Genomic DNA, 12,124 nt, shown 5'->3' with positions numbered 1-12,124 from the left:
TTTTCTAAGGTCAATGCAAAGAATGTAAAAATTTTAATTCAATGTTCGCAATTGTATCTGGTCTGGGTCATGGTGCAGTGTCAAGGTTGAGAGCATCTTGGGAAAAACTGCCAAGTAAATATCAGAGATTATTTAGTGATTTACAGGAGTTAATGGATCCTAGTCGTAACATGAGTAAATATCGTCAACTAGTAGCATCCGAACAAACGCAACCACCAATCGTAAGCAATTATTATTATTATTATAAATTTTGAAAATATTTGTATGAAAACGTTGTTGCGTTATATTTAATCGATTGTATTTTTGTGTGACAATTAGATACCCTTCTATCCCGTAGTCAAAAAAGATTTGACTTTTATTCATCTGGGTAACGATTCCAGAGTAGAAAGCTTAGTGAATTTCGAAAAGCTTAGAATGATCGCAAAGGAGGTTCGAACTTTGACGAATATGTGTTCGTCTCCGTACGATTTGTTGACTATGTTGGAAAGAGGTGGCCAGCCACCGAGTTCCGCTATGGTAGCTTTGAATCAAATGACAACGGGTAATCAAGGTACAGCAGATAAACAATCTAGATGAAGAAAATTGTAAACGTTAATGTCATGTTGTTGTTAGAAGTATCTATAATAAAATTTGCGAAAACGCGTAGGTGGTCAAACGGCAACGGTGAAACGACGTAAGAAATCGGCCGCTGCACCGAATCCGAAAAAAATGTTCGAAGAAGCACAAATGGTTAGAAGAGTAAAGGCGTATCTTGCGAACATGAAAGTAATTACTGACGAGGAACGATTGCACGGTCTTTCCGTCGATTGCGAACCTCATGCTGGTGCTGTAGCAATGGCTGCGGCGGTACCACTCACTGGAAGCCGAGGGAGAAGGCATCCTTCTCCTACGCTTTCAACGACGAGTAGTGCCAGCAGCACAAGCGAGGGAAGAAAGAGTATACAAGGTCGGTTGTTTGTACAAATCGTTATAAATGTTTCTTTACTTACATATATGTTTATAAATTATTCAAATATTGATGAGTCAACTATTGTTATTCGGAATTGAATGAAACGTATCTTTTTCTCAGGTACAAAGTTCGGAGCTGCCTCACCCCAGGCAGTAAGAAAAATGTTGGCTCTTTCAGATCCTCACAAAACTCGACCGTACCAACCTAAACATTGTCCACCACCCCTCCCAGTACCTGGATTGGCATTGCATTCTAGCGGATTGGAGCCGAGTCCTGGTGCACCGAGAAGAGTCGGTTCCGGTAGTAGAGTTCCGATGCACGAAAGATCGCACAGCGATACTCCTTCGAGTTTACCACCCCCCGTCGATCTCAGTGCCGAGAGTAGCAGTGTCACAAGTCTGAGTAATCTTCAACCGTTACGGAAAACGTTAACGAGCGGTAAGTTGTATCCATCGTTATTCACTTCGAATGGTTTTGAACGAGATGCTGCCGAGAAGTATTAGCAAAGTAGACGTTATATTTTTCTATTTTTTTCTTTTTTCACGCTAATCGAACTTTTTCATGTCGTGCGTTTTTATTTCATACCTTAGGCAATTTTTCTAATCACGACTGTCCAAAGTTGTGATTTCTTCTCTTTTCGCTTACCTCGTATGTATAATTACATTATTACATCGCTTTCGCTCGAGGCAGCTTTTAATGTAATAATAATAATAACAACAACAACACGTCTATAATTTGTAATTGCGTTGGAATTATTTTGAGAAACTAATTATCTCGTTTATTTCTAATTATGATAATAAAATTGTTAATTGAGTTTATGGTTAAAACCAAAATTAAACTAACATACATTAACGATATCTAAGGTAGTAGAAGCATAGAAAACGAGCGAATCGGTATATAATATATATATACACACACATACATATATGAAAGTTTCTCCAATGAGTTAGGACGAAAATACAAGTTTGGACAATTTAGATTAGAAGTTGCTATTTTACACGATATATATATATATATAAACACACATATATATCACGGGCATGCATCTCGCGACATAACCATCCACGCACCTTATCATTGCTCGTAACGTACACTTGGTCAGGTCTCGTAAATGAGAAAAAAAAAGTCTCCATTTTGTCTGCACGCTGCACAGCCGTTTACGCAATTCATAAATGTGTGTTCCATGTTATTTAGTTTATTATATTCATATATACACACGCATATTGTTATGCCGTATTTATTACCGTAGCTCTCGCGCTTTTATCGATCAGCCGTTTGTTAGGTAATCAAAATCACCTTTAAACAAAAGATCCTCACATTCCAAAGAAGAAATTATTTTCTATTCGAATCCCAAAATTCTTTCTTTCTCTCTTTATCTTTTCCTTACACCTCTCCCATCTTTTCTCCTACCACTTCCCATCTTTCCTGATTTTTCTTCTTCTTCTTTCTTTCTTTCTTTTTTTTTTTTTTTTTTGACCATGGGACATACGAAGAAAATCGCGTGAATTTACGTCTTTCGTTCGTTTCCAGGAGATGGAAAAATTATTTGAGATGAGAGGCACGCGCTTTTATCTACTTCAACACTTTATTAAACGAGAGAAACAACTTTGAGATCTCACCGATGAGTATTTATATATCCATTATTTTCTACATTACGTAGCACTTGTTATATTGATTAATTAGTTATTAATCAAGTTTAATAATCTCTCTCTATCTCTCTCTCCCTTCTCTCGAATTATTTTACAAATATTTAGAAAAGTAGTCTTTTCTTTAGTTTGTCGAGCAAAAATAATCGAAAGATCCTCTCGAACGAGCTTTGTGTTTCTACCTCTTTTTATTCTTATTCTTAGTTTTATTACTTAGAGCTTAGATTAGTATAATAATAATAGCTTTTAGCAGAAGATCGCGTGATTGACGGGCCCTCCCTTCGTCCCCTCTTTCCCTCCTTCGAGAAAATTTAATTCGATAAGATAATAGAGAGAAAAAAAATCAATGCAAAATCAAATCTATGCGAAAAGAAAAGAAAAGAAAAGAAAAATTATGAAAAAGAAAAATGAGCGTGTTCAGCGGCCGCAGCGGGACGAGACTTGGATTTTTCGAACGTGTTAAGTGATGGAAGTGTCTTGGGGACGTGTGTGTAGGTTCAGTGACGAGCAGTGATAGCGGTCACAGTACTCAACTGGACAGCCATAGTGGAAGCAGCGTAGAAGCAGGTGGGAGTCCACCACCACCACAAAGACGGCATTCCGCCATGCAAGGTACGTAATTTTAACGTGATAAGGAAGAAGCCGAACGAATCCTGTGCTCGTCGTGACTTCTTTATCGTCCTCCATTACGTAGCATCGTGTAGTGAGTATATTATAAGTATTCATAAAAGATCAATTAGTTCTTTGTCGAAATTGTTCTCCTTATTTAGACGAGAGAGAGACTTATTTAACCACCCGGTATTATTATATTTCTCTCTAACGGTTCTCCTGCCCCGTCCCAACCTCCCCCTTTTTTTATTTTTAACGTTTCACTTTTTTACTTTGACGTTTCTATTGTATGCGTGTGTTTTTTTTTCTGTATAATATATCCTACGTAATTTTTTATATACTATTGTTGGACAAAAGTTTTTGGGTACTGCGTGTCAACCGATTGTGAGAAGACAATCTAATATTTGTAAAAAAAAAAATAAGGGTTGAAGCTGAACGTTTAAAGTATTTTTATGTGATCTCGTAAATAGTATTTGGAATATTGTTGCGTGAGTTTATTTTCTTTTTTTTCTTTTTTACTACTTGAGGGATAACAGTAAAGTTATATAAAATATGTGTAAGAATAAAGGAAGGTTAATAAAATTAGGATGATTGTATATAAGTGTGTAATAGAAATGCCAGTAGACGTACCCAAAACTTTTGGTCGGTAGTGTGTACGTAATAAGCGTAAAATGATGTCGTCTATCTGTGTTAAATAAGTCTTTTTCATCTTATATATTTTTTGTTATTATTATTAATTTATTTTTATTATGTTTTTATATCAACAATTTTCGTACTCCAATAAATTGCTCTCTTTTTTCCTCTCTCTACCCCCCTCCCGCCCCCATAGTAAATTTGTTTTAAATAAATAAATCATTCGTTGCGCGAATTCGCTGTAACTACACGTGTTTTGCATTTATATATATATTATTTGATGAAACGTGTATAAAAAAGGTTGGAACGTTTTGTTGTAACAATTACACACACACGGAACTTTAGAAATATTTTAAATGAATCTTATTTCTTTTTCAATATTTTGATTCTCACGTTTGAATACTAATTTTATCTCGCGTTTATTAATGAAACGGTTTTTTTTAAGTTCGTTGTACGTGCGGACACGTGTAACAGTCGAATAAACGCGAATGATACGTAGAAAAAAAAAGTTGTCATTTTCAAATTAATTGTCGATCGTTTTAAATGTGTTCGTTTTTTTTATCCCATTGTCGAAACTATTTCCTTTTGTTTAACGAACAACAACCTTCGTCGAATTTGAAATTATCTAACCGAGCTTTGATTTCGAAGAAACGTGTGTCCCATGGCCGTTCATTTTCATTCAAATCACCTTCGCGTAAAAGTCGATCGTCTAACATATGTGTATTATATTTTTGTATATAGAATTTATAATTATTATTATTATTTTTTTTTTTCCAAATCTTTTATCATCAAATTTACAAGTTCGTTTTCTACGTCTGATTTATATGGAAATGAAATGATCCGAAAATAAACGTAAGTCTTGTATGTATATATATATATATATTTTTTTTTTTGTATTAAAAGCATGCTTTCTCGAATTGTTCTCAACAATTTTGTTTTTCTCCTTTTAAATCAAATTTCTTAAAAAAAAATTGCATCTTTCTTAGACGAGAAACAAAAGTTTGAATAGAATATATAATTTCAATATTTTATATAGTTTTTAAAAATATGCTTGTAAATTTGACGATAGTTTATTCTTGAACATTGTTCTATCTTAAGTTTCGGTAGAAGAACACGTAAATAAGAAAACGTGCAGAGCCGCTTGTACATTCGCATATTTATTTTTAATTACGATCATTTTCAATTGAACATTTCATCGCTTGCGTGTAAAATCGTTTTGCTTTTTCACAGCTTAATATTAATTATTTTTATTTTAATCACAAATATTATTTACACAGACATTAAGCTTTTGTATAGCAAAAAAAAAACGCATTCGGAAAAATAATCATATCTTGTAACATATTATATACATTATCTTGTTATTTTCATTCCGGTAAATGTTAAAAAAAAAAAAGAAAAAAAAGGACACGGTCATTTTATTTCTTTATTATATTTGCTTACCAACAAAATGTCTCTCATGCTTCCGTCATCTATTTGTGTAAATATATCCACTGTATATTATATATATTACCGTCATAGCCGAAAATCTTAATTTGCTAATAATTCCCCGGCATTGTCAGAAAATGCAATGCTGTAAATTGTGCATCTTTGCAATTTCTTTGAAAAGTTTTGGTCAATATTTTGTATACTAAAAGTGAATAGATTTTAATAAAACTTATATTAAATTAAAGTACACTCTTTTCTCTACGCGTAGAACACCATATCGAGTTATAAATCAATCTGAAAAGGTTCATAAAATGGCAAAGAATGCGATGCTGCAAATTTGAAGGAATTACTAGCAATGGCGGATTTCCTGCTATGACGGTAACATATATATATATATATAAAATACTACCTGTGTGTACATATCCACAAAATTCCAAAGAACAAATAAAGAGATTTGTAATTTTGAAGAGAAAGAGAGGAAAGAATAGAAAAAAATAGAAAAGAAAAGAAAAAATAAATAAATGTTTCGAAATAAAATAGCAGACAAAAAAAAATATCGTATGTGGCCTCTGTCTATGGTGCAGGGTCAATTATGAGAGGTGGTGCTCCACCGTTTCCTCACGCTGTAGCAGTGTTACCTCCGCTTCCTGCCAACCACAACCAGAATCACAACCACAATCATCATCATCACCAACATTATCACGATCATCACCATCACGAACCCCAACCCCCTCAAGGTGAGTTTGCTGTGCGTTTACCTGCTAACTCTCGGTCACTGCTGCTATCGCTTATCTTTATTCTCAACAACTAAATTCTTCTCTTTCTTTTTATATTTCTCTCTCTCTGTATCTCTATTTATGTCTCTCTCTCTCTCTTTCTCTTTCTCATTTTCTTTCAATACCATGCATATTTTTCATGTCAAATAAATCGTTACGATGATCGCAACGAATACGTCGGCTCGAATTTCTCTTTTTAATTTTCAATAACTCAAAGATAAAAAATTTTCAACGAGTTCCAATGATGATATCATTATCATAAACGAAAATAATAATAATTGTGTTTTCTTTTATTTTACGAAGAGCCGATAATTTTGTTTAGCGTGTATCGTAATAATACGAGAATCTAAGTTTAAGAAAAATAAAGGATAGTTTAGTATAATGGCTTTTGCGTAACGAATTAATTATACTTTTGTATGATAACATTTAAATTACCTTAGGAATGTATAATTAGTGTGCATTTGTCGCATTGCTTTTTACGTGTATATTATGTGGGATGCTTGCGTGCTGTGTTGTGGATTGCGTTATTATTATCTTTATACGAATGTAAAGTGTTGGATTCGCGTTAATTCACTGTTTTACCTGTACGTATTGCATGTTATTTATTTGTTCGGTTTATCTTAACTGAATACGAAGGCTTCTTTTCAGGGTACTAATTCATGTGGAGAACGGTTTTTTCCTTAGACGCGTTGTTGGTCTCCTTCCTCGTCTTATTTGTCACTTCTCTTTTCTTTCTTCTGTGTATATCTTTCTCTCTCTCTCTTTCTTTCTCTGTTTCTCTCTCTTTCTCTTACTTACACTTTCTTTCTCTCCCTTTCTCTGTTTTATCTCTTTCCTCTTTCTCGTTTTGATCATCGGACACAACGGTGGGAATCGTGGCGAGCGTTGGTGGTTTATATAAATTAACCCCACGCGCTTATATTCCTAATTTCGATCCCGAATTAGCGTGATTATTCTCTTCTACGATGATTTGAATTATTTCAATAATATATATTTTGTTGATTAAAATATCATTGAATAGAATACGCAATTGTGTTTCGGCCAAATAAAGTACTTAAACGATTGACACATTTTCGTGTATGAAATATAATATAATTAATACATTTTTTCCAATCAATTTCTAACTTTTTCTCGTAATAAATGTAGTAAAAGAAAAAAAACAATTAACAAAGTAAAAAAAGAACGAATTGTTTTGTGGGAAGAGAAACACTCGCTTTTAGACGGATCGACGAATCTCGATTGCGAATTTGTTCGACGATTCGACGTGGTTCTTCCAAAAGGGGTAGGGTGGAAGGGGGTGTATAGAATAAAGAAAAGAAAAAAAAAACAAAAAAAAATTATATATATATATTATACATGTGTGAAGGAAAAATGATATATATATATATATATATATATAGGGAATCCCTTCCGTAGGTTTTTGCGTGTTGTTGTTGGTGTTGTTTCTTTATTGGTGGTGTGAGAATCGAGAGAAAGAAAGTCGAGGGTTTTCAGGTTCCGGTTTGGCCGGAGTCGTCCAGGGCCCACCAAGTGCAGGGACAACGACCATTATGACAAACCTAACATCATCCATGACGGGGGGGATGACTTCGTCTAATGCATCATCTATGAGAGCCGCCATTGGCCTGGGTGGCATGGGGGGTGGTAGTCAATGCCGGCAACCACCTGCATACAAAGTTGCAGCACAGATGGCAAGATTACACAGGCTTGGTCGTGCTCACAGCCACGAAGGAGTCACATATAGGACCGATCACGAAGATGGTACTACTACTACACCCAACACAACACACACTATCGAAATAATATATTTCGTACCCTCTTCTTTCGCGGCTCTTTCTCTCTCTCTCTCTCTCTTTTTCTCTCTCTCTTTCTCTTTCTTTCTCTTTTTTTTCTTTTTTTTTTTTCGTTAGTATTACATTATATTATTTATATGTATTGTATATTATATATGCAACCAAAAGAAAACAAACATTTGCATTCCCTACGTGACTAGATTACGTTTCAACTCTCTTTACTCTCGAGTATATAAAATGATTCTTCTTTGTTTTTTTTTTTTTGTTTTTTTACTCGCGTAGTACGCCATGAGTTACGTATTTATTGAGTTACACACACGAATTTTACACACATATAGCCTATCATTTTTTTATTTTCGTACTACTTTCTCTCTCATCCTATAGGAAGTTAACTTAATTATTTTTTTTTTACTTAAGATGATAATAAGTATGTAAGTATAACGAGTTATCTGAATGTATGTGTAAACGTGTACATTCGTTCTCTCTTTCTTTCTCTTTCTTTCTCTCTTTCTATTTCTCTCTTTCACTCTTCCATTCTCACTTTCATAATTCTCTCTTTCTTTCTCTCTCTTTATCTCTTTCTCTTACTATTCTTTACATAAGACGATACAATTCGTCATCACCAACATTTCTATCTTCTTTCAACCTTTACTCTTTCCCCTTCCTTCCCTCCCTCCCTCCCTTTTTCATCTTACTCGTGACATAGTGTTCGATTTTCTTCCTCAGAGACGAGACATTTTTCAGAGCCATTACAACGGAAGAGGGTAACTTTGAAAATACGGAAAAGGACAGAGGGCAATGAAAAAAATGACGTTTCGTTTATCATTTTCACGCCCTTTTGACGATGATGGAATTTGATTGAATTCTCGTAGTTTGTTTCGTAGATTTTTTTAGAGAGATGCTTTGGGCTTGTCTGATAGATGATATCAAGTCTGATTGTCAATTGCACTTGATAATTACTTACAATGATTATTGCATATTGCGATGTATATACATATATTTATTTATTTATTTATTTATATATATGTATGTGGTATTAACAAAGCATCAGCGAGACGATACGAGCATTCATTGTGGTAAATATTGAGATAAGAAACTTAAGAAACGTAATTTAATTATTTGCTACGTCAATAATACAGGTGAATGTTTCAAATTACGTAAACATAATTTCAGAGGGGTGGTTTCAGTGTATGTTATAAAATAAGTATTAAATTTATTTTTCTTTTTTTTTTCTGTTCGCGAATTTTACTTTTGACATTTTTTTTCTCGTTTCTATTCGTTTGCAAGGTTACCCTCCGATTACGTTTCACGAACTTCTTCAGTTTACGTCACTGTTATATGATCATTCATTTTGTTCCATTAATTATCGAACAGATTCGTTAAAGTTATATATTTATGGAAAAGGTGAATTAATAGTTATAGTCATCGTCTTAATATTATTATTATTATTAATTATATCAATCTATCGAAGATTAATCCTATTATTTCTAAAGATTATGTTTTTTAATGTGTGATTGACATCGTGTATCATTCGAACGACTGATTCATTCGTTCGGTTGTAAATAATTCCTTGCTGAAAGAAAAGTGTGTTAAAAATTGTCAACACTAGCAAAATGCTGCTGCTTGTCATAACTCGTTATCATTAACGAGAGATTTCATTTTTTGTTTATGTTTATTCGTTATTTTTTGTGTGTTGTTTGAGCATCGTACACCATTGCATCCCATCGAAAAAAAAGAAAGCATCTCGTTTATGGATATTTTTCACAAATATTTTTTTGTATTCATACTCGCATCGTTCACACCCCCTCCTCCTTCTCATTCTTCTTCTTCATCGAAGAGATTGAATGAATTATTTCTTTAATAAAATCGTCATTCACATTCTGCATATTTCTGCTGGCTTCGTATCGAAGTTATCGCGAAAATATAAAAATTCGCATCCACGTGAGTGTTGTCTAAAACAACGAGATATTTTATTCGAAATATTACTGATAATACAGGATGTTTCCGGATGGTTGGTATATACAAATTAGGGTTGATTTTATATGCAATATTAAGTTGAAAAAAAGGAGTAACCTTTTTATGTAAAATTATTTGTGAAAAAGTACGCTTACATTGAACAAAATTACAGTTCATTAGGAAAACTAAACAATTTCTGCAAAGATCATAATCGAAAATTAATTCAAAATCAGTTTAGAAATACTTTGTATACATTGTCTTCTGCAATGTTTACTTTTTGTCTTCTTTAATTGTACGATTTATTTCTCCGTTATTTAGTTTGTTTTTATCAGTCGAACTGTGAACAAGAACGGAACAACAGCAGCTGATTATTACAACGGTTTCCGAATCATCATCAAGTATTACTAGGTGGATAATAATTTGAAATTTAAAACGTATTACCAAATGACGTAATATTATTATAATTTAACAAATTGTTCTTTTTTTTTAGCAGAAAATATAATCAGAAGTGAATATTTAAAAATTAAAACGAATTAATAATTTTATTATTTAATGAACGACAATTTAATTAGAAATTTTGCAATGTCGTAGGATTTATGCGTTTATTGCAAGTCTATTTTAGAATTAACAGAAAAATAAGAATTTACAAATACAATTTATTCTTAAAAAACACAGTGCAAATGAAACTAATATTATTTTTTATTTTATTTATTTATTATTATTCTTTTTTTTTCTTACATATAAAATCAGCCATTATTTTAGGTTGTTGTACCACTCGTCCGGATAATAAACCCTGTATATAAATTTAGAAAATTTGACGCAACGTTTTGTTCTACTCTTGCGTGATTATTATAACGCGGCATGGCTCGCTTGCTTGCGCCCAACTTGCACGTCTTTTATCCTAATCACACTATCCACGATCCTAACATCTCGATTCTATCTAAATCTTATTTTTTATGAAAAATCTTATTTTATTCTAAATCCAAAAAAAAAAAAGAGAAAATCGATTTCACTCTTTTTCGATCACGTTTGAATGAATTTTAACGCTAAACCTATCATCAAATTACATATATCTTAATATAGAATGACATTTGTATCCAATTAAACGACGAACAAAATATTTTCTTTTATTTAAAAACGAATGATGTGTAATTATCAAAGGTATACCAAAAAAAGTTCGTGCATTTTTTTAAATGAAATATCTCACTTGCATAGAAAATTAATTTTATTGATTTAAACAGAAACAAAAAAATTGCATTATATCCGAAACAACACAACTTTTGGTTCACCCCCAAATTCATTTTCACAAATTATACAGGACCGCGGTGATAGGTTTAGTGTTAGAAAAAATGATCGTAGCAAATAAAATTTAGAAAATAAAATGCAACAAGAAAAGAAATATATAAATAAAAAAAAAAAGAAAATGATTTTTTTAAACGCGTTCGATATTGATCGAAATGAAACTTTCTTTAATATATTTTCGAAATGTTCCAGATGACGATGATGCCCAAGTGTCGGCGGTATAAACATGAATCGACGAAGCAAACCGAGCAACGTGACCCGGCCAAGTGGTCCCATAGTTAATTTTCCTTAAATGCAGATTTCGTTTATTCCTGCCGGTGATCGATAAATTGATCCAATGATGATGACATCGATGTCGTCGTCGTCATCGTCGTCATAATTAAACCGACCGAACCTGGAAGGGGGAAGGGGGTGGATCACAACCCGATCTCGGCGAACGATATTTATGAATGCAATTCTTCGTAAAACATTTCAATCCTTTGTCTCGCAGATCCTTCCATCGATCCTTCGTTCGTTCGTTCGTTTTTTTTTCGACAAAAAACGAAAGATGCCGATGACGATGAGATTGGTGAGGATGATTGATAATCAAGTTCGAAGATACAACGAGCAACGCGAGATAATGATGATAATCATGATGATGATGATGTGTACGAAACGGATACTAAATCGAGAATCTCAAGATGCGTAGTGGTATACTTCCTCTTTCTCGTTTTGTTATAATTTTTTTTTTTATTTTTATTTTTTTAAGCTTACCATATTGATCGAATGATAGAGAAAGAGAAAGGTTTTAAAGAAAGAAAACAAAATGGAAACGAATAAAGAGAAAAAAGAAGAAGAAGAAGAAGAAGAAGAAAAATATATAGGAAGAGAAAAACGCGATATGCATGGGGGGCGAGGGCGGGGGGAGGGGAGGGGGTGATGACTTTCGGTGCAAAGTAGTAGTGCAATGCGCTCGTCTTCCACAAAGTGAAACGAAAACAAATAATTGACTAAACTGACGAGGACATTGGTTCTGATAATTAAAAAAAAAAAAAA

The 12,124-nt window shown here is 33.2% G+C and overlaps 1 protein-coding gene across 14 annotated transcripts in view; it reads left to right on the top strand.

The window, feature by feature from the left end:
- The window catches only part of LOC106785252 (rap guanine nucleotide exchange factor 6-like), a 131,512-nt gene extending 119,603 nt beyond the window's left edge, over window positions 1-11,909 (top strand). For 10 of the 14 annotated variants that reach the window (XM_014745538.1, XM_014745536.1, XM_014745542.1 and 7 more), the window contains 7 exons: window positions 10-221; window positions 319-550; window positions 647-946; window positions 1,070-1,387; window positions 3,091-3,207; window positions 7,533-7,799; window positions 11,282-11,909. In XM_014745538.1, the coding sequence (XP_014601024.1) occupies window positions 10-221; window positions 319-550; window positions 647-946; window positions 1,070-1,387; window positions 3,091-3,207; window positions 7,533-7,799; window positions 11,282-11,313 (1,478 nt within the window). In that variant the 3' untranslated portion in view covers window positions 11,314-11,909. Of the gene's footprint in view, window positions 1-9; window positions 222-318; window positions 551-646; window positions 947-1,069; window positions 1,388-2,479; window positions 2,648-3,090; window positions 3,208-7,532; window positions 7,800-11,281 lie in introns of those variants that run through there. The other 4 variants (XM_014745539.1, XM_014745541.1, XM_014745548.1 and 1 more) reach the window with 4 other exon arrangements.
- Window positions 11,910-12,124: the final 215 nt, after the last annotated feature.

The sequence above is a fragment of the Polistes canadensis genome, unplaced genomic scaffold (genome assembly GCF_001313835.1).
Source record: "Polistes canadensis isolate GaletaPanama2010 unplaced genomic scaffold, ASM131383v1 scaffold_47, whole genome shotgun sequence".
Classification (NCBI taxonomy): domain Eukaryota; kingdom Metazoa; phylum Arthropoda; class Insecta; order Hymenoptera; family Vespidae; genus Polistes; species Polistes canadensis.
Note: the sequence above shows the minus strand (reverse complement) of the source record. Positions and strands in the feature narration are given on the sequence as shown.